We start from the raw sequence: 22,857 nt of genomic DNA, 5'->3' as shown, positions 1-22,857 counted from the left end.
ACCACTGTACCAAATGTTCCCAATTCGGGTTAAGAGCATAGTTGTCTGTGCTGTGCCTGACCGTTACACCGATCATAATAATCTGATCATAATCAAAACGTTTTGTTATTTTAAATGTTTTTTCCTGATAGTTAATTTAATAAATCGAGTTTTATTGTTATTGGTAGAGAGAAGGCAAAGGAAAGCGGACACACACAGTATGCACTATGCAGTTTTAATCAGGCAAATCGAAAACAACCTACAATTCAACAACACAACGGGGTCCTTCTAGTGTTGCCATGTCCGCTTATTATAAGCGAATTATGACTTGTTTTTCTGTAAAGTTGCTTGTAAATATTGGTTAGTTGCGGGTTGCGTTTTTTTTGGGCTTGTTTCCACAAATGTATTATTTCAACCAGTGGTTCTCAAATATGTTCCTGTCATGGACCGCCAAATTCATATGTATTTGTCCCCCATCTGAAAATGTTTTATGCCAGGGAGCCGCGTGCCAGACTTGTGTTGTTAGAATGTTTCAAAAATATACCAAATATTCCACATTTTATTTCAAGATTATGAAAATAGCCGATCTACAAGCTCACTATGCTTCGCGTGTTATGGGTTTAAAGGGCCCAGACTAGTGCCCTAGTTGTTTCTTCTAGGCTTGTTTTCCTAGACCTGGTTGCTTGTTTCTCTCACAACATCTGGCAACACTGGGTCCTTCGTTTAGCGCCAGTTTTAGACACGAATACGCTTCACTCTCGCAGCAGCTGAGCTGATGCATGTAGTCAGACAGTATAACTGTAACCACTTCAGCACTTAATAATAATAACAAATACACTGTAGACATAACGTGTTAGGTTGGTAAACAGAGACATTAATAACTCTTCTGTCAACAAGCTGATGCGGCGCTAAACTGACAGATAGGCTACTAGTCGAAGACGAGGGTGACACAATGTAAGTTAAAGTGTTTTCCCCCCTTTAACATAGCTCTGGTCCATAGCGTTAGAAGGAGTTCTCCTTAACCTTCTAACGCTATGGACCAGAGCTATATCTAACCCACTGCTTAAGTTAAGTGTTCCCCACCCGTACAATAACATATGATCTATTGATCGATTGATTGATGTACTTTAGTACATGGAAGTACAAATTCACAATACAAGGTCTACTAAACTGGAAGGCTCATTAAGCACTGAGCTTGTTTAAGATGAGATCCCCATGCACACAAATCATGATGACATATAAGAGACAGACAGATATACACACTACTATACAGAATGTCATACAATCAGCTTACATGTTACTGGTATGAAGAGTGGAAAAAATGTACAAGAGAAGAAAAATAAATCTAACTAACCCACTGCTTAAGTTAAGGTGTTCCCCACCATTACAATAACATCTAATCTACCTATCTAACTAACCCACTGCTTAAGTTAAAGTAACTAATGTCTGTTATTGTCTGTATCTCACAGAGCCATCTAAACTCAGCATAATCTGACCTCCGAGGGATTTTTGAAAATGGAAAGTAAGTAACATAACATTTTCTTCGTTTTGAAAGTTTATTTCCTGATTATTGTGATTCTCTGACTACTCTGTCTCCAGTGTCTGCCAACTGTTTAAACCATAATAACTAGATTGAAACCACGTCACACACTCACTCACATTTGATCTGTCTCTCAATCAAGTTTCACATGGCATTGATTTTTAGATTAAGAATTCTTGCCTTCCAGCCAAAGGTTAAAGACCCCTGCAGCTAAAATTCTCATTTGTACCTACTTCCATTCGTGCCATCAATAATGGAAGCAGAGGAGGTCGCTATTAGTAGCTATTATTATCTGGATCATGTCTATTTCTTGTCTATATGTCTTGTGTATGTATGTTTACTGTGTCTTGGAGTTTCCTATCATTTATCTGTTGTAACATAAATTGCCCAGTTTGGGACATAATAAACTTGAACTTGATATCATTGATAAGGTACTTGGACGTACATCATTTAAACATTGCCCTACATACAGTGAGTAGAACCAGAGAATACCAAAAACGCTCTCCCCAAAACAAGGTCGCCCCGGGGCAAATCCGGCGGTATTCACCTGGTATTCACCTGGTATTCCTGGTTTAAACCTAACCCTAAATGTAACCTCAGTAAACTATGCCTAAAGTTTAAACCTAACCCTAAATGTAACCTCAGTAAACTATGCTTAAACCTAACCTTATTCCCAAACGTAACCTCAGTAAAACTATGCCTAAACGTAACCTCAGTAAAACTATGCCTAAACCTAACCTTATTCCTAAACGTAACCTCAGTAAACTATGCCTAAACAGTGAAACCTAACCTTATTCCTAAACGTAACCTCAGTAAACTATGCTTAAACCTAACCTTATTCCTAAACGTAACCTCAGTAAACTATGCTTAAACCTAACCTTATTCCTAAACGTAACCTCATTAAACTATGCTTAAACCTAACCTTATTCCTAAACGTAACCTCAGTAAAACTACTGTATGCCTAACCCTAAACGTATTTCTAACCTTATCCTCAGTAAAACAGAATACAAGAAGGGGCGAGTGTGTTTTGGGGCCAGTCTTCTGGTTACCAAACCAGACACAGTAGGCTACTACAGAGCTCTGTCTATTAGCGTTTCACTGTCAAAGTAAACATCTAGTAGCCTTGCTGCTGTTAGAACTCTTTGGAACAGCCTTACTGATTCTTTCCCAATGGCAAACCTGTCCCGTCCATGAAACTAAATTATTACAGACTTTATGATAATCACATACATACTAGACAATGTCCATTTACAGTTACAGGTGATGTGCTGTATTATGAGGGGTAACAGGATAGGTGGGCACACGATGTTAATTAGGCTTTTTTTTTCAAAATGTCTCTCTCTCTCATTTTGTTTATATCAATTTCTAAATGAAGTTTATCTTGTGTTTTCTTGTTTATATGATTTGTCATCTGTTCAGTCCAACACTTTGTAACCCAATGTGTTTAAAGTTGTTATCTAATATTGACGATTAGCGATCAGTGTACATTGTACGGAGCAGTGATTCAGACCGTGTGTCTCTAGGTGAGGATGATCTGGACATCTTGACTGCGCTGCTAACAGAGGCAGAGGGCGCTGGAGAGGAGCGCGACCCCGTGCGTCAAGAGACCGCAGAAGAAGACTTGAATGACCTGTTTGACAACGACGAGGATGAGGGCGAATACAGGGACGGGATCGAGGAAGATGTGAAGAACGGGGACAAAGTGACCAATCTCTTTGGAGATGTTGATGACATTGACGATGAGAATGTAGAAGCTGATGGAGAAGCCACTGGGAGCCTTGACAAGTCCAGGGAAGACTTGGAAGGTTTGTGCAAAATGGTTGGCAACTTGTTTTAACATATATTAGTGTATAATTTGTTACTATGGTAACAAAGAATATAGTAACAACTAAGTTATACACACTAAACACTATCGTATAAGTAGTATTACAGTAAGTAGTATTTTGAAACAACCATTAGTAATAGTTACTGATCACTTTACTTGTAATGATAATTAATACTTATTTTATTTGTTGTGTATTTGGACATGCCAACTAGTATAAGTGCACATATTGCATGCCCGTCTGCCCTCTCATTTATGATCCTTCCTAGATTTCTTTTCTTGTCAAGGATTTTATCTTGGGGGACATTTCTTGTAGCCTCCTGGTAAACCATCCTGGTCGCGCAATTCACATTTCATTTGAATTTTGCTGAATTCAAATGTGAATTCCGCGACCAGGGTGGTTTAATTACCGGGCTACATTTCTTGCCCATTTGAGGGTCTAAAGTTAAACTAAAGGACAGGGGGTGTCGTTTGTTTCTGTGGTTCCATGTGGACCTGTAAAAGCCCTTTGAGTTTGTAGCAGACAGTGATTAAGAACTAGTAAGTGACTTGATTTGCATAGCATAGCTGCCCTTGTTATGTTGAGGTGAAATAAGTTAAACTCCATTAACCCTTTAAGACCTGGAATATGTGTAATTTTAGATTTATTTGGCTATTCAAAAATAGCAGATATACAGGCTCATAGCGTGGCACCGAGTGCCGCACTATGAGCTTGTAGATCTGCTATTTTTTTTTCGAAAAATCTTGGAATATATATATTTTTAATGCAAACATTTTTAAGTCAAATCTTTGCCTCTGTGCAAAGGTCTTCTAAATCCTACCAAAAATCCTAAGAAAAAACGTATGTTGCTATAATATCAGCGGTTTTCAAACTTTTTCATATATTTGGACCCCCATCTCAAAATATGTTGTTCCAGGGACCCCCCAGAAGCAAAGATTTGAGTTCAAAAAATCACTTTATATTCAAAGATTTGCACACATTTTCACGATTTTTCAAAAATAGAGTGCCGTGCTATGAGCTTGTATATCTGCTATTTTTGAAAAGCCAAAGAAATAAAAAAAAATGACACGGATCCAGGCGTTCCAGGTCTCAATGAGTTAATCCTAGTAGAACGGTGGTCCTATAAGCGTTTTTTGAAAATGTGAAAGCTAATTACGGTGTGTGTGTGTATCTTGACTGTTCCCGTCTGTTAGAGGAGATGAGACGTATGCAGGAGAAGATGCAGAAGCTCCAGCAGCAGCTGAAGGCATCACAGAAGGCTTCCAATGCAACGTCCACTCCAGGCAGGAGCACAGGGAGTCTGTCTAGCCCTAAACCCAGCCCTAAACCCAGGTCACCTTCACAGGGAGTATCCAGACAGATTTTCACCACCAAACCACCCCCTTCCACACAAAAGACCAAGACCCAGACCCAAACGGGTATGATTTTCACTATTTTATCCAGAAGTTTTGCAGACCAATTGATCCCATTCCTTTCAGTACGGTGTGAACATCTATTTGCAAAGACTTGCTTGAGACTGATAATTCGACGCACTAAATGTCATTGAGTGGTAATGTCTTTGTTATATTATCATTGCAATTTGAAAAGTACAGACAGAAATAGTCCCTGGAGAAAAGATTGATTGTGTAATTATGAAAGACAAATGTCCATCACTTAGTACCCATCCAATGATGTTTAGCCAACATGAAATCAATTATCCAGGTAAGTATTATTCATTTTAATGAGTTTGGAGGAAATACGCAACATCGAGAAAAATTATTAACGGAGAAAATTGTCACGATAGACTGTATGACTGAGCCTGTGAATAGACAATGACATGTATTGACTGCAGTATGGCCCTTTAAATATACCTGCACTAGCAAGCAGAACAGAATGGTGCAAATATATTTATGAATATATATATATATATATATGTCTTTTTGACTGCAGTAAAGCCATTGACCACGCCAGAAAGACAAGAAGGCCAGAAGATGCACGATTCCTCAGACTTCTCTGCGCAGTTGAACAATGCCGACTCATTCAAACGCAAACCTAGAGTAGCCCACCAGACATCTCCGCCAGGTAAGACTTGGACAAATTGGTAAATACTATGTGGACAATCTGGACATGTATGATTAACATACATTTTGTGGAAAAAGGAGACTTGAATGTTTTTTTCTTCTTTTTTTTCATCCTCTTCAGAAGATAGATGCCCTCTGGTGGAGATAAAGATCGGCAGCACGTTCCTCCCAAAAGAAACCTCGAGCAATCCACTTCCAAAAAGCTCTGGTTTTGCTTCTTCTTCCACAACGAAACAGATAAAACCCACCAATCATCCTCCTGCTCCAAAAGACGTGGCCGTTGAGAAGTACTCTGGATTACGGCTAAGGTTGGCCCACATCCCTAATATGTCCAACTCTAAAGCAATATGGAGCAAATATCTATAAGAACATGATACAACATATAATATATAAGAACATGCACTTATATTAAATGGTTTTGTTTTTCTGTGCAGCACTTTGGTCAACAGTTGTTGTTTTTAAGACCTGAATAGCCAAAATATAAAATTTAGCTCAAATAGCAAAGAGCTTTTTTGCTCAAATAAAAAAAAAACACAGATGCGTTCCAGCAGGTCTTGGGTTAAATGTGCTATTTCAATAAAATTAGATTTGATTTGATAAGAGACATTCTACCCTATGTGTGTTTGTGTAATCTAAGCACTCCAGGCTCTCTCTCAGACAAGGCTGAGGTGTAATTTGTGACCGTTGTTGTGTTTTTAGGAGACCTCGTGTGTCTTCCACTGAGATGGACAATAAAATGGCTAACCGCAGGATGATCCGGCTCTCCCAGGTGCCGGAGCGTTTGGCCAAGGAGAAGCTAGAGGACAGCGACTGGGTAACCTTCGCTGTGCTGGTCAGCAAAGCCACCCCGCAGAGCAATAGCAGTGTATGTCTATATACTCTATATTTACTTGGAGAAGTCAGGTGACTTCTCCAATCCCTGTTAACGCATTAAGACCGGGCACGCATCTGTGTCAGATTTAAAACAAAAAAAAATGGGGCTATTCAAAAATAGCAGATCTACAAGATCTGCAATTTTTGTTTTGAGAAATCGTGAAAATCTGTGCAAATCTTTGAATGTTTATATTTTTAAAGAGAACATTTGTAACTCAACTCTTTGATTCTGGGGGAGTCTACAAATGTCTTCTAAATCCTAACAGTTTCCTGAAACACTTATGTTGCTATAAGATCAGTGGTTCTGACCCCCCAAAATGATATGTATTTGGCCGCGGACCCCCAATCTCAAAATATGTTGTTCCAAGGACCCCCACAGAAGCAAATATTTGAGTAAAAAATGTTTGCTTTAAAAAATATATATATTCAAACATTTGCACAAATTTGTCACGATTTTTCAAAAATCCAGATCTACAAGCTCATAGCAATGACACAGATGCGTTCCCGGTCTTAAATGGGTTAACCAAAAACAAAAACATTCTGTGTCCGTTGCTGAAAATGATCTCCTTTTTTCCAGGGCAAGACCTTCAGCATTTGGAAGCTGAACGACCTCCATAACCTGGACGTGTATGTGTCCCTCTTGCTGTTTGGGGAGGTGCACAAAGAACACTGGAAAACCGAGCCTGGCACCGTGATTGGTGTCCTCAATCCCAACCCCATGAAACAGAAAGATGGCTATGACGGGGTGAGTGAAGGGGTCATCAATATGTCCGTACACGGACAAATGTGTCTGTGGCAAAGACTTGGTCTTGTCCGTGGCAAATTTTTGATTTTCTTTTTTACACACCATTATAATGTTCTTATTTTGATCATAAGACCCAATTACTGAATGTCAAGTCTCCAGGTTTTCTTCAGAATATGTATAGTATGACACTGATTTACTAAAGACACTATGGCACATTAGGAGTCCAACTAGTGCTAGTGGTTCTCAAATGTTTTATTTGCAAGGACCCCCTTAACACATTGAGTGACAAAAACGGTCCGGACTGTTTTTCATAATCCAAACGAGGTGTGCCAAAAACGGTTATGATGAAAATCCACTTCCTGGTTAACTTATGACTTCAAAAGCCTGTATCTCGGCTCCTGTGTACTTTTCTTTTTTAGTATGTATTTTTGACTATTTTCAACTGGCTGCAACTATGGAACGGATTACCGAATGTTTTTAATGTTTTTCCCCGGATTGTACGAGACCCCTGTGTGTCTAATGAGGGGATCACCGTGAGGACGGTGATCACTGAAAATATTTTGTGACTACTTGAAAAAGGTCCAAAAATGGTTAAAAATCCAGGCACTGGAGGTACCCTGTTTTGAAAAAACCCTGGCACTCAATGTGTTAACTCTGAGAGTGTACAAATGGAACCAAATGGACCCCTAAGGGTCCATTTGGTTCCATTTTGTACACTCTCAGAGTTACAGACCTGTTATGGTCATTCAGGGCTAACTCTTTATGTGTTTCTGGTAATATTATCGTCCGCTCATTTTTGTCTGTGGCAAAAATGTAACTTTGACAAAAATGTCCACCATAAGCCAGCATGGCGATGACCCCTGGGTCATCGCCACATGGAAAGCCATGTGAGAGTCATTATAATGCATTTGAATGAATGCAGTCTGACTTTGTTTCCCTTTCCCCGTCCTCTTGTCAGGTCAGTCTGTCGGTAGACCACCCGCAGAAGGTGATGTTGATGGGCGAGGCCATCGACTTCGGCACCTGTAAGGCGGCGAAGAAGAATGGAGAACCCTGCTCGCAGCTCGTTAACTTGGTGGGGCGCCAAAACCTTCCACATGTCTATTCATTAACCCTTTAAGACCGGGAACGCATCTGTGTCACTTACGATTTCTTTGGGCTATTCAAAAATAGCAGATATACAAGCTCATAGCGCTATGAGCTTGTAGCTCTGCTATTTATTTATTTTTATCGTGGAAAATGTGTTCAAATCTTTGAATATGTATATTTTTAAAGCAAACATTTTTAACTCAAATCTTTGCTTCTGGGGGATTCACAAATGTCTTCTAAATCCTAACTCATGTTAAAAACGCATGTTGCTATAATAAGTGGTTCTCAAACATTTTTCATGTCAAGGACCCCCAAAATATATTTGGCTGCGGACCCCCATCTCAAAATATTTTGTTCCAGGGACCCCCCAGATTCAAAGATTTGAGTAAAAAATGCATATATATATATAGTCAAAGATTTGCACCCATTTTTACGATTCTTTTCCAAAAATAGCAGTTCTACAAGCTCGAGTGCCGCGCTACAAGCTTGTAGATCTCCTATTTTTGAATAGCCAAAGAAATCTAAAAATGACACACAGATGTGTTCCCGGTGTTAATGGGTTAAGTATAAACTGCTTCCCCTTTCTTTTCTGTGTCTTATTGTTGTTCTGTCTGCTCAAAATGTCCCAGTATGAATGACAGTACTGCCAGTACCACGTCAAAGCCTTTTCTGTGTCTTACTGTTGTTCTGTCTGTCTGCTCAAAATGTCCCAGTATGAGTGCCAGTACTGCCAGTACCACGTCAAAGCCCAGTACAAGAAGATGAGCTCCAAGAGATCCGAGCTCCAGTCCTCCTTCTCGGGAAAGGCTACTGGCAAGGTGAAGGCGAAGGGCGGGAGCCTGAAGGAGCGTCTGTGTAATGAGGGCTTCTACTACGGCGGCGTGTCCTCGTCTGCCTGTGCCACGGCTCTGTGAGTGCTGTTGTAGTATACTGTACTTCGTTGCTTGAAGAAAATGGCATATTTCCACCAGTGTTGATTTTGATTTAGTTTTAGTCATAGTCTTTTGAATAAAATTCCATTAAGTTTCAGTCCTATTTTAGTCATCTGAAATGTTTTAGTTTTTGTCTAGTTTTAGTCGACTAAATCTTCAGTTGATTTAGTCGACTAAAATGTATTTTGGTGGTGCCTTGATGGCGTCTTAAAGGCTGATTTTACACTTGGTTGCATGCTGAAAATAGCCGATCTACAAGCTCACAACGCGTCGCAGCGCGACGCGTTGTGAGCTTGTAGATCGGCTATTTTCAGAGCCCAAGCGTCACCCAAGCGTCTTTTAGTTCTACTGGATCTCTTCTCCACTAGTCCCTCACTAACATTTTAGTCTAGTTTTTATTTGTTGACAAATCTTTTTTGTTTTTATTAAGTTGTCGTCAGTGAAAAAAGGTAATCGACGAACATTTTTCGTCACAAATTGATTTCCACCAAGTAACGCTAGTTAAAAGTATTGTGCCGCAAAGTAAGTCAAATTGCTACATCTCTGTGAACACGTTCTGTTTTTAGCGGTGCCAACCGCTCTATATCTGACTTTGTCTGTGTGTCCGTGTGTCCGTGTGTCCCATAAACAAATATTGATGACAACATCAATACGGGGCTCATCAAAGGCACCGCTTCCTTCACACAGGGTGTGATTTTTGAGTGGTGCCAACCACTCCTACATTTGACTTTGTCCGTATGTCAGTCCGTCCGTCCGTATGTCCGTCCGTATGATTGGTCAAGCTTCACGTGACAATATGTTGCAACATATTGTTGCTGATTGCAACACAAGGATGCAACCAGTTACACTTTCAAAGGCACCACTCTCTTCACACTGGGTGTGATTTTTAATGTTTGAGCAGTAAATTCACTGACCAATGTCACTTTTTTTTAAAGATCCAAGCCAAACAAGTCCACCCAGGGCACTCTGGACAAGCTGTTTGTGAAGGGCTCAGCACAGCTAGTTAACCAAGCCAAGATACTGGGTAAGAATGTGGGGGAAATGGACGAGAGAAAGGGAATATGGATGTAAAGAAAAACGGAATGCTCTTACTGTGTACTTGAATTAGTCTCGCGTGGCCAGACTGTTGCCTCCCACAATTTTCAAATGTTTCCGGTGATACAGTCTGGGACTCGGAAGCTCTGATCTTGATTAGAATATAAACCGGATGTGAAGCCTCCTCCCCACTTCCGTTTTCGTCTTTACAGTCGAGCAAATTTATCCTAATATAAATACAAATCATCTAAGTATATTTAGCTTGCTGCTTAGCAGAAATGGAAATAAAATAATAAAATGGGAAGATATTTTAAAATATATTTTCGTGAACGGAAGTGCCAGTTTCCTCTCTGGGATTTTGGGAGTTGTAGTTCCAGACTCTATATAGCATTCAGAGATTGTGGAATAGTTGTCTGGCTACGCGAGACTAACTTGAATTGACGTGTTTTTGTGCTTGAATTCGCTTATTTGTGTGAATTGACTTAAGCCCTATATAGTTTGCCATACAATGAATATCGAAAATAGCCGAAGTGCAAACTTACAACACATCATAATGTGATGCACTGTGAACTTGTAATTCTTTTAATGTTTTTTTTATTTTTTTTAGAAAATGTCACCTATAATGTCATTATATATATATATATTATATAATGTCAATGTCCAAAATAGGGATGCCAGATTGAAAGTGTTTTAATGAACTTGTTTGTGTGAATTGACGTGTGTGTTCAGCCCTAAAGTCTGGCGAGGTGTCAGGCTGCACAGATGACTTCAAGTCACTGATGGCGGCGCCGACCCCTGGCGCCCTCCAGCTAAAGAAGCACCTGATACAGGCCAAACCTTCAGGTACTGACTCCTGAGACGGGATTAAAAACCAGTGTTGATTTTGACAGCAATTTTTTATTTAGTTTTAGTCATAGTCTTTTGAATAAAATTCCATTTAGTTTTAGTCATATTTTAGTCATCTGAAATGTTTTAGATTTTGTCTAGTTTTAGTCGACTAAATATCATAAGATTATAGTCGACTAAATCTACAGTTTATTTAGTCGACTAAAATGTATTGTGGCGGTTTTTGATTGATTGAATATTTTATTAGGCAAAAAAATGTAAAACAACACATTTACATTTAAAATACTTTGTCTAACAGGTCCGTTCATAAAAGTCCTTGCGGTGCCTTGATGGCGCCTTGATGGTGCCTTGGTGCCTTGATGGCGTCGTAATGGCTGATTTTACACTTGGTTCCATGCTGAAAATAGCCGATCTACAAGCTCACAACGATTGTGAGCTTGTAGATCGGCTATTTTCAGAGTGCAACACCCAAGCACAACCAAACATAAAATGACTTGTCTTAGTTCTACTGGATGTCTTCTCCACTAGTCCCTCACTAATATTTTAGTCTAGTTTTTATTTGTTGATGAAATTGTCAATATATTAGTCGTAGTTTTAGTCATCATAGCTTAGTTTTTATTTAATTTTCGTCAGTGAAAACATATAGTTGGCGAACATTTTTCGTCATAGTTTTAGTCAACGAAATCAACACTGGGTTAAACCAATATGATATCCACTGACCTGATAGTCACAACTCTTGTTAACCGTTTGTATGTTCAGTGGGTTTGTATTCTCACTACCCCTCACGGACACACCATCTCTTCCCAGGCGCCAAGGGCACAGACGGAGCAGGGGTCCAGTCCATCACGGCCTCCGAGTTGATCAAGCAGCAGAAACAGAAGCAGTTGGAGTTGCTGGAGAACCGTAAGCGCAGGGCAGAGGAGATCCAGAAAAGGGTTTCGCAGAACACCACCGGGGCCGCAGGAGCGCCAGGGCCCTCTTCTTCCCTCCCAGGCCCAGGGGGGGCCCTGCTGTCACCTAAAGCCGCCTCTAAGGTCCCTAAGGCCACCGCGCAGAGCCCCGCCGTGCGCCACGCAGCCCCCACCCTCGGACGAGGCTTCTCGGAGGGAGAGGACATCCTGTTCTTTGATCACAGCCCTCCGCCGGCCCCGAACTCGCCCAGTCTGTCGGCCGCTAAGCTGGCAGCCCTCAGGAAGCTGCGAGCTAAAGGGGCGCTGGCAAAGGAAGACCCCAATGCTGTGAAGACTAAGAGGAAAAGAAGTGATGGCAGTGACATCTCTGCCAGGGTGGAGAAGAACCTAGTACCACCCGATGGTAGGCAACATAACACACAGACACTTGGCAAAGAGGTTGTCTGACAGGCTTTTATAATCTATACGAGGACATTCAAGCTCCAGTTTATACAGTATAGATATCTTGTCTATAGAAGCATAGATATTTAGTCTTTATTGAGGTATCTATCTCATAATAATGACCAAACGGACACAGAAATCACTATTCAAAAAGCTAGTAAAGAGACACCTGGGAAAATATTTATTGTAGGATGTTCTAGATAGTTTTAAATGCATTTTAATTGGTCATATATGTGTACTTTTCTTTTCTTTTTTGGACCCCAGGAAGACTAGCGGTGCTTTAGGGCACAGCTAATGGGGATCCTAACAAATGGGGGGGGGGGGGAGATCATATACAACACAGGTCTGCCGGAATCAAACCAGGGACGTTGTGATAATGTGGTCAGCGCACTCTCCGCTTATCTACATGACATGCCCCATTTCAAAGCCCATCTTAACCCATTAAGACCTGGAACGCATCTGTGTCATTTTTTTATTTGAGCTAAAAAGCATTATTTTAGCATTATTTTACACTTTGGCTTTTGAAAAATAGCAGATATACAAGCAAGATATACAAGATATACAATATAGCGCGGCACTGAGTGCCGCGCTACGAGCTTGTAGATCTGCTATTTTAGAAAAATCGAGAAAATGTGTGCAAATCTTTATATTTTTTTTAAAGCGAACATTTGTAACTCAAATCTTAGCTTCTGGGGGTCCCTGGAACAAAATATTTTGAGATGGGGGTCCGCGGCCATATAGATATACATTTTGGGGTCCTTGACATGAAAAGGTTTGAGAACCACTGACATAGCAACATACGTTTATTTATTTTTTAACTATTAGGATTTAGAAGACATTTTGTAGAATCGGAACCTCAGGCCTTAATGGGTTCAACTTGAACACACATCTGGAGTTTAGGTTTAGGTTCTGGTCAAGTCCTCATTACATTACATTACATTACAGTCATTTAGCAGACGCTTTTATCCAAAGCGACTTACAATAAGTGTATTCAACATAGGTAGGGAACGAAAACTACTAATCACCAGAAGTTTTAAGTACATTTCCTGCTAAATTTCCTGCTAAAACAAGCAACCAAGAGTATACCTAGCGCTAAGGTAAAAGTGCAATATATCAGCTACCTACTTACCAGTCTCACCAGTCCTTTTTCACTCACCCATGCAGAGGAGTCATCTGGGGCCGAGGGGGACATGCCGGCGCAGAAGAAGAGACGGGAACAGCTTGAATATGTTGAGTCAGAGGAGTTTCAGAAGATCCTTAATGCCAAATCTCGCCACAATCTTGTACTACAGGCGGTAAGATTGTATTTCAATGCAATAAATAAAATAAAACGAATTAATGAAATAAAGTAAAACCTCCCAAAGCCCCCCCCCTGTATGTATGAATGAATGAATGAACCATTGTAAAGCGCTTTGAGCACTTGGAAAAGTGCTATAAAAATGCAATTCATTAATAGCTGTCATAATTTCTTTGTCAACTGACATGGACGTGCGATCTAAATATAAATAAAGCTTAAAAGTCCTTCTTCTCTTCTCTCTCACAGGCTGAGTACCAGCTCCAGGAACGCTACTTTGACGTGCTGGTGAAGAAGGAGCAGATGGAAGACAAGATGAGGGACACCAAAGAGATGAAGTGTCGAGCTGTCTCCTGTAAGAAGGTACTAGAGGATTTATTTCTATTCCAGTTCACATCCCCCCACAAATGGGCAATCAAAATTTCAACAAGTTATTATTATGCTGGACAATATGCATTTCAATCTGACGATGTCTTGTGTTCCTCCATTGCCAGTGTAACTACACGTACTTCAAGCCAGCAGACCGCTGTGTTGAGCAGAATCATGCCTTAAAGTGGCACGATGCAACCAAGCGCTTCTTCAAATGTCCCTGTGGACAGCGGGCGATTGCACTGGACAGACTCCCTCATAAACACTGCAGGTGAGACACCCTTAGACACATAGTGAATGACATTATTAAATAATATGTCAGTCATTTCTTTGTATAATCTGCCCTGTGAAATCTTTGTTTACGAAATGTTTAGTTATATGTTCAATGCCAAAAACACAATTAAAATCACAATTATTTGTGTGACAATTTCATCAAATAAAATGACATGATCGTGACAGCCATTTCTTCCTGACACATTTTGCTTCAGCTAGCAACTATTGAATTTAGAAGTAGAACACAGCCTTGGTAATACTGTGCTCTGTTAGATAATGATGTTTGCTATTAGGGTCCATTCTTAGTTATGTTGTGTCTTGTGTTTCAGTAACTGTGGGCAGTTCAAATGGGAAAGAGATGGCATGCTGAAGGTAAATTACAATTTACATTTACATATAATACGTTACAAGTTATGTTCTTATATTTTGAATAAAGTACTGCATTTTTGTAGGTAATTATAATAGTTGTGGCGTGAGGTCACAAACGGAACAAAAAATGTATTTTGTAAAGGGTGGTGTGGTTTTTTTAATTGGGTGGTGCTTTACTGAAGCTATGTGCTGGAAAATCTCTGATTATGCATCTTTTAAAAGAAAAAAGATTTAGTTGTGGGCTTTTATGCCTTTATTATAGATAGGACAGTAGACTGGCAGGAAATGGGGAGAGAGATGAGACACACAGCAAAGGCCGCCGTTTCTGGAAACTTTTTAAACTAAGTATATGTAATTTCCTGTATTCTGGTGCATTTTGGGAGTTTTGACACTTTTGTCAGGCTTTACTAGCATAGGACAATTGTGGTTAGGCTATATTATTTTGTAATTTCATCCATCAAAAAGCTAAAAGTTGGCCTACAGAAATGTGTTTGATGATATACCGTATATCAACGCATCATGATCCTGTATCCTGAAGGGGGTTATTTTGCAATAATGACCACTTCTCTGTACAATGACGCATTAATAGTTAGCTACGTACATACAAAATCTGTATTGAGATTGTATTAATAGCTTACAATCTTCTGCATCCATAGCAGAACAGCGGTCTGTTATTCAGAAATAACAGACTGAAGAATAGTTGATTTAAATAAGTAACTTAACAACCTCTTCAGGATCATTACATACAGACTACCTGTTCATGCTTTGACTAATTATCACATTATACCTATTAACCAATGATCCATTTAAGTGATCTGTGTATTACTGTTGTAAGTGTTGTTGTTGTTGTGTTATTGTTGTATGTCCTGTTTTGTTTTGTTTTGCCTATTTTGTTTTGTTTTGTTTTGTTGATGTTGTTTGAACTGTCTGTTAAATGTGGTGTCTAAATGTATGAAAAATTTATCTCTGTAATCTGTGGATCCCCTCGAAAACGAGATGGTACATCTCAAGGGGTTATTTCCAATAAAGAATTTCTATAATTACATCATTAATGTCACAAACTAGGCCTGCGAGTACAGTTCTTCCATGTAAAACACTGGTTCCCAACGTGGGTTTGGGAACCACCAGGGCCTTACAGGTCTGTTAAATAAGTCATTTGGCAGTGTAGATTGGGGTTTCAGTATAGTATAGTTCAGTGACTCTCAGCCACAGTTCCAGGATCCACAGTTTGATTTGCATTAGTCCCAGGATCCACATTTGAGAGTGTAGAAATGGGGGTCCATTTGGTTCCATTTGTACAGTCTCAGAGTTACAGACCCATAAGGGTCCATTTGGTCCCCGGACACAACGTTGAGCATCAGTGGTGTAAAACATCATCACATCAATGATCCTAACTTAACGTGTTTCTCAACCCCAGGAGAAGAAAGGACCGAAGCTAGGTGGCGAGCTGCTGCAGCCTCGGGGAGAGGAACAGCCCAAATTCCTGAACAGCATGCAGTGACATACCCTCCCCCCCCACTTAATGGTTACCTTCATCTCATCATCTTCCTTGCTACTCACAGGGCACCCACAACTGTGTGTGTCGAGGAAAGTTGGGTATTTTTAACCACTTAAAATGTTCACCTGAATGTCCACCTATTTTCTCTGAATGTTCGCCTATTCTGACATGCCCAGAATATGGACACTAGGGTTCATGTGTCTTAAGTTTATGTTGTTAATGTTACGTTTCCTTGAATAATGTACTACTTGTTATGGTTTTATGTTGATTATGGAGATCTTCCCGTGTGCTTTTTTTAATCAAACAATTTGTTCTGACCTCCTGCTGTATTTTCTGGAAATGAACGTATTAAATCGTGCAGAGTAATTTGAAAAGAAATGGAAATTTTGTTACGTTTTGTTTGCGTTCTTTGCCATCCAGTGAAGAGTCTGTGCCACTAAGCCTGATATACAGTGTGTACAAATGATCCTAGTTGTGAGAATTCAGTTGATCAGCAAGGAGTGAACGTCAAGTCAAATGACTTGAGATGGGTTTTTTTCCTGCTCATATTCTGTTTTTGCATTTTTCTCCATATCCTCTGTTTTCTCTTCTGCCCAGTTCTTGTGTAATATTTCCACTGGAATGTGGAGAGCCTCACGTGGATTCCAGACATCATTCATCCCATTGCTGATGAGTTCTCCAGGGCACTACATCTTCTTCTGCTCTTTTATTTCATCCACCCACTCTCCTCTCCTGATCCGCATACTGCAAATACCTGGTAATGCTCATATGAAATTAGGACACACCAGAGCCACAGTATTTGGTATGGAAACCATGTCTTTATTTGTAGCTGTATTACAGTAGTGATCTTTGCTCAGTTTGCTGACAAAGACAACACTGCCACTGTCTCTGGAGATCCAGCAATTGCCTGAGAAGTATATTCTTAATATCTCATGGTGTAGTTTTCAAATGGAAAACAATAATATACCGGAATAGTGTTAATGTACAGAACAGTATAAAATGCATGCATACTTTAGCAGACAGATTGCTGTTTTAAGACTCTTAAGCTTCAGAAGTTCTAGATTGCATTCTTTATTACAAAAATTGCATTTTGTTTACAATTGAACATAGTATATTGCACCATTTAGGTTTTCATAGACAAAGCTTTATGAGGTGAATAGTGGATTGTTGTGGGGGGAGAGGGGGGGCGGGGGTTCTGTCATGAGAGGACAGCAGATTGACTACAATTGCCGGTCTGTTTCCAAAGACTTAACGTCCAGGTTACTGAGCATGCTCAGTGGCTCCAGTAGTAGCGTGGGTACTGTCCGTCGTAGTGATACTCACGCACCTGCTCGTGCTTCTCCCTCGTTCTCTCGTTTTGCTCTGTGGAGGTGGAGAATTGTGTCGTTACTGGCAGATTATTTATGACCGTCTCGTAGACTATTGTTGTACGTAAATAGAGTACAGAAGTCCTGACGTCACTCGTTCATCCCCTGGTTCGTAAAGTCATTTCTCTATGGAGAATAACATTGGGTCATATTAGAATCGTCTCATATAAGAATTGTGGTCCAAAAATAAACAAACTGTCTCTGCGATATTGTCAGGGAGGCTCTGTATCGTTTATCATATTTGATACAGTCTGTTTCTGGCGAAAATGTAACTAATTCGGCAGAAGTAACATTAACGTTTTCTCACCGTCAGTTGATGCTTCATATCCATAAGAGTTAAACCATTTGTTTGTTTTTGGAACACAGTTCTTATTTGACGCGATATTAAACACGACTGCGAATTCAGAATGTGGGGGGGAACCACGACCCAGGTAGGATTCGTAAATTACGTCAGACTTCGGTACTCTATTCTAAGAATAATCATAACATTCAATATTCAATAATTCATTGTCAAAACCAACTTGAAGTTGATTTGGAATTTGTTTAGGTTTGCTCAGTGATAACAACAAAAAGAAGAATGTGGAAGTAAGTTGTGGAAGTTATGCTTAGAATGTACTTCCAAACTCTACTGTGTATACTTCCAAACACTACAGTATACATCCAAACATTACTGTGTAGGTCCAAACTCTACTGTGTATAGTTCCAAACATTACGTTCCAAACACTGTTGTATACTTCCAAACACTGTTGTATACTTCCAAACATTACTGTATAGTTCCAAACACTACTGTATAGTTCCAAACATTACTGTATAGTTCCAAACATTACTGTGTAGTTCCAAACATTACTCTATAGTTCCAAACACTGCTGTATAGTTCCAAACATTACTGTATAGTTCCAAACATTACTGTATAGTTCCAAACACTACTGTATAGTTCCAAACACTACTGTATAGTTCCAAACATTACTGTATAGTTCCAAACACTACTGTATAGTTCCAAACACTACTGTATAGTTCCAAACATTACTGTATAGTTCCAAACACTACTGTATAGTTCCAAACACTACTGTATAGTTCCAAACATTACTGTATAGTTCCAAACACTACTGTATAGTTCCAAACACTACTGTATAGTTCCAAACATTACTGTATAGTTCCAAACACTACTGTATAGTTCCAAACACTACTGTATAGTTCCAAACACTACTGTATAGTTCCAAACATTACTGTGTAGTTCCAAACATTACTGTGTAGTTCCAAACACTATTTAGTTCCAAACACTGTTGTATACTAAAACATTACTGTATAGTTCCAAACATTACTGTGTAGTTCCAAACACTATTTAGTTCCAAACACTGTTGTATACTAAAACATTACTGTATAGTTCCAAACATTGCTGTATAGTTCCAAACATTACTGTGTAGTTCCAAACATTACTGTGTAGTTCCAAACATTACTGTGTAGTTCCAAACACTATTTAGTTCCAAACACTGTTGTATACTAAAACATTACTGTATAGTTCCAAACATTGCTGTATAGTTCCAAACATTACTGTGTAGTTCCAAACATTACTGTGTAGTTCCAAACATTACTGTGTAGTTCCAAACACTATTTAGTTCCAAACACTGTTGTATACTAAAACATTACTGTATAGTTCCAAACATTGAATCGTCATAGTGGTTGTTGTGTTGATGAAGCACATGCGACACATGAACCACGTGAGTGCGCCACGGCAAGATCAAAGAGAGTTGTAACTCTCTGGGGTCTGGTGGTTACTGGCATTTGACACTTTCTGGATATATATTTAGCACGCGATTGCATCTTTATTCTCAAGGCCCTCAATTTAGAAGCTGTTGTTACCCCATTCCCATAAACCATAAGCCAGTCGACCACAGAGAACATTGTCATCTGTGCATGGACGCAAATGGACACTTAAGGTTTGGTTTGAGACCTCAGGCTGTCATCTGCGGCTCAGTGGCTCGTGGGGATTGTGTCTTACCGTCACGCTCCTCTTCCACGTAGTTCTCAAACTCGGTCCTTTGCTCCTCGTTGTACTCGCGCCTCCTCTCGTTCGTCGCCATCCTCACCCTCTGCTCGGCTATATGGAGGAAGACGTGGGAAGAGTGCATTATGAAGAAACATTAGTGAGAAAGAGGATAGAGGCGTTTTATGTTGTTTTTTTGTGCGATGTAGTGCTGCAGTTCTAAACTTTTCCATGCCAAGGCCCCTGAAATAGCCACAGCCTCTGGTTGAGGGCGCCCCCCACTGTGAAATGGCTTTACCCCAAAAGTAGCAGATCTACAAGCTTTTTTTGACAACCTTTTTTATTTAGAGAATGACATGCCCAAAATAGGCAGGGATGTCAGCTTAAAAGTAGTTAAACTCGCACAATAATCGTATGAATTGAAAAAAATGATGTACTTTACTGTATATGATTTTTCCCCCCTCTCCTTTCCAGATGTCCCCCCCCCCTCCCCCTAGCAGCCCCCATTTGGAAAACCTGTGATGTAATGAGCATGCTACTTGCTTTGTAAGTTATGCTTGTATGAGCTCTTGCATGCATGCAAACATAGACACATGCATGCACATGGGATTACAGAGCAGTTACTGTTTACAGTAGACATTAGCACTTTACCCCCAAAATCCGAAGCGTTAAGATCATCTCCATCACAATATTTTCAGTAAACATAGACACACACACACACACACACACACACACACACACACACACACACACACACACACACACACACACACGCTTGTTTTCCTACCAAGTACTGTAATGTTTTGGAGCTTAGCTGCAGGTTAGGTGCAGGAAACTCTCCTCCCATTTAGCAGTGCTGGAAGAAGTACTTTCTGTTTCTGATCTATTTCTCTGCACATTTTTCCCATTTACCTTCTCTCTCTCATTTCTATTCATCCCTCTCTCACACTAATGTTCTGTTTATTGGTGTTTAACTCTAACTGAGGGGGACAACATCACAGAGAAACTACTCCATAGTACCCTGTGACTCCCTCTGAAGCTTCCAGCTGTGTGTGTGTGTGTGTGTGTGTGTGTGTGTGTGTGTGTGATAGATTTAAGTGTCACCGCTCGATAGTAGGGCACATGCGTACATTTCAGGCAACCTCTTTTCTCTGCTGAGGTTTCACAGCTGACCGTCACAACCTCAAACCATCTCGGCCAAAAACCTACACATTCAACACACCCACACCATGCTCTCCCAAGAGCCACCTGCCCTCTGCCAGATCTGACACATTTCAACTGCCCACACTGAGACCACTGAGACCGCACTGGCTAAGTTGGTGCGCGTCAACCACATGCAAGTTGATAAATACCCCCCCACACACACACACACACACAAACCCCAGACCATCCACCGACCCCCCCCCCCTCCCCCCTCACCCACCATCCTCTGCCACAGTTAACGAGAAGCAGCCCTCCTACCTTGGTACTCGTCCTGCCACCTGACAGAGCGGCGGCTGCGACGCTTGAAGAAGGTGGAGGCGTCCGACTCGGGCATGAAGACCTGCCGCGCCGGGCCTAGGGTTCAAAGAGGAGGGGGGGGGGGTTGGTGCAGAGGTTGAAGGCCACGGCACAGCAGGTCACATATAAGCATTGGCAGGTGCGTGCAGTCATGGAAGAAAAAAAAAATATATATATATATATATATGTATATATACACACACACACACACGCACGCAGCCGGGTTGTGTTAAAAATTCGGATTCACCTTTGGGTTCCTCTGCCTTGGGGTCGTCCGGTACAGCAGCACTTTCCACGCCGCTGGAGACTGGGAGAGAGGAGAAACGCCTTTATCACATCGCAAGCAAATACAAATGGATGGATTTGGTTGTCCGTCCTCTAATCTACTGTTAAGAATTTGTGTCTCGTTTATTACCACGCCCTCTCTACCCCCACCTACCTGTCCCCCCGCCCCCCCCCTGACCCCTGACGTTCATCCCAGGCCCTTTCTCTCACCGGTGAGGAGGAGGACGGTGGCGAGCAGAGAAAGCATGATGACTTGCATCCAGGACATCTTGGAGGGGACAGTGGTGCTCTGCTGGATCTACAGCACAACTGAATGAGAGGGAGAGAGAGAGAGAGATTGAGGCAAGGGAGGGAGAGTGGGAGGAGAGAGAGAGAGAAAGAGAGTCTAATGGGAGAAGGGGGACAGCTGGAATTTCGCTAGGGAGGAGGAGTGGTATGGGGTGAAGCGAGGGGAAGAAGTAGGGGCTGTGGAATATAACCTGAGGAAACGCAGAGAGAGAGACAGGGCTCCGGTCGGTGTGTTGCTTTGATTACTGTAAGACATTAAAAAACACACAAACTTCCTGGAAATGCACTTATGTGACCATTTAACTTTCTGTCAACAAATCTCGATTAACCTTTTAAGCCCTATGTTGTACTTTATAATAAAGTAACACATAGTGAGCTTGTAGATTGGCCATTAATATGCCAGGTTGAAGGTGGTTAAGGAGTGAATGGGAGATTGCTAGAAAAGAGCAGGCATAAAGGGCAGTAAGTAGCAGTACATCAGTGTTGATTTTGACAGCAAATTTTGATTTAGTTTTAGTCATAGTCTTTTGAATAAAATTCCATTTAGTTTGTCATATTTTAGTTATCTGAAATGTTTTAGTTTTTGTCTAGTTTTAGTCGACTAAATATCAGATTTTACTGGATCTCTTCTCCACTAGTTCCTCACTAACATTTTAGTCTAGTTTTTATTTGTTGACAAAATTGTCAGTATATTTAGTCTTAGTTTTAGTCATCATAGCTTAGTTTTTATTTCGTTTTTATTTCGTTTTTGTCAGTGAAAAAAGGTAGTCGACGAACATCTTTCGTCATAGTTCTAGTTGATGAAATCAACACTGTAGTACATACATAACTAACCTCTTCTGTAACCCACCTCTGAAAGTGAATAATATGTTCATACTGTATGGATAATGTATGATGATCTGTGGCACTGGGCTGGCAAGTGAAGCAAAATCAGGACACGTCTCTCGCCCATCAGTTATCAGAACCTTTCCCAACATGTAAATGGTTTCTTTGTCTGCCTCTTTTTGTCTGTTTGGCAGGATGGAGGAGGCATGTGTTTCTGTTTGAAGTTGTCTTGCCATGCTGTTTGTAAGTAGATACAAATGGAGATACAGATGTGTTTGCTGGTTCTTCTGTGTGTGTATCTCTCACAGGAGCATGGTGTGTGTGTCTATGTGTATGTTGATGCATGCCAGGACATACAGTACATGCAATACATGCAGAAGCCATCATGCATTGCTTATATGAGCATAGCTTACAGGCATGTTATTAAACAGTTAGTGTACCTAATACATGGTCAATTTGAAAATTATGTTTTGCACTTTTAACAGTGAAGATGTGCATTTCAGACACTTACATTAGTTCGCTTTAAAACAC

The 22,857-nt window shown here is 40.5% G+C and overlaps 2 protein-coding genes across 2 annotated transcripts; one reads left to right on the top strand and one right to left on the bottom strand.

Annotated features, from left to right (window-relative positions):
• The first annotated feature begins 783 nt into the window (after positions 1–783).
• mcm10 (minichromosome maintenance 10 replication initiation factor) lies at positions 784–16,396 on the top strand. Its single transcript, XM_084049950.1, has 18 exons — positions 784–933; positions 1,449–1,501; positions 3,043–3,324; positions 4,536–4,760; positions 5,272–5,403; positions 5,524–5,710; positions 6,102–6,267; positions 6,853–7,020; positions 7,979–8,095; positions 8,823–9,019; positions 9,977–10,065; positions 10,806–10,919; positions 11,730–12,236; positions 13,439–13,569; positions 13,818–13,931; positions 14,063–14,208; positions 14,540–14,582; positions 15,997–16,396. Exons 2-18 carry the CDS (start codon positions 1,495–1,497, stop codon positions 16,078–16,080), a joined length of 2,709 nt encoding a protein of 902 aa, XP_083906076.1. The 5' UTR covers positions 784–933; positions 1,449–1,494; the 3' UTR covers positions 16,081–16,396.
• A 504-nt stretch (positions 16,397–16,900) lies between these two features.
• On the bottom strand, positions 16,901–21,510 carry ucmaa (upper zone of growth plate and cartilage matrix associated a). The gene is made up of 5 exons (XM_084049597.1): positions 21,424–21,510; positions 21,176–21,235; positions 20,890–20,985; positions 19,444–19,542; positions 16,901–17,439 (listed from the first exon to the last, which is right to left on the bottom strand). The coding sequence occupies exons 1-5, from the start codon at positions 21,479–21,481 to the stop codon at positions 17,351–17,353; spliced, it is 402 nt and encodes a 133-aa protein (XP_083905723.1). The 5' UTR covers positions 21,482–21,510; the 3' UTR covers positions 16,901–17,350.
• Positions 21,511–22,857: the final 1,347 nt, after the last annotated feature.

The sequence above is a fragment of the Gymnoscopelus microlampas genome (genome assembly GCF_963454915.1).
Source record: "Gymnoscopelus microlampas genome assembly, chromosome: 23".
Classification (NCBI taxonomy): domain Eukaryota; kingdom Metazoa; phylum Chordata; class Actinopteri; order Myctophiformes; family Myctophidae; genus Gymnoscopelus; species Gymnoscopelus microlampas.
The sequence above is the reverse complement of the archived record's forward strand: the minus strand, read 5'-3'. Positions and strand labels throughout refer to the sequence as shown.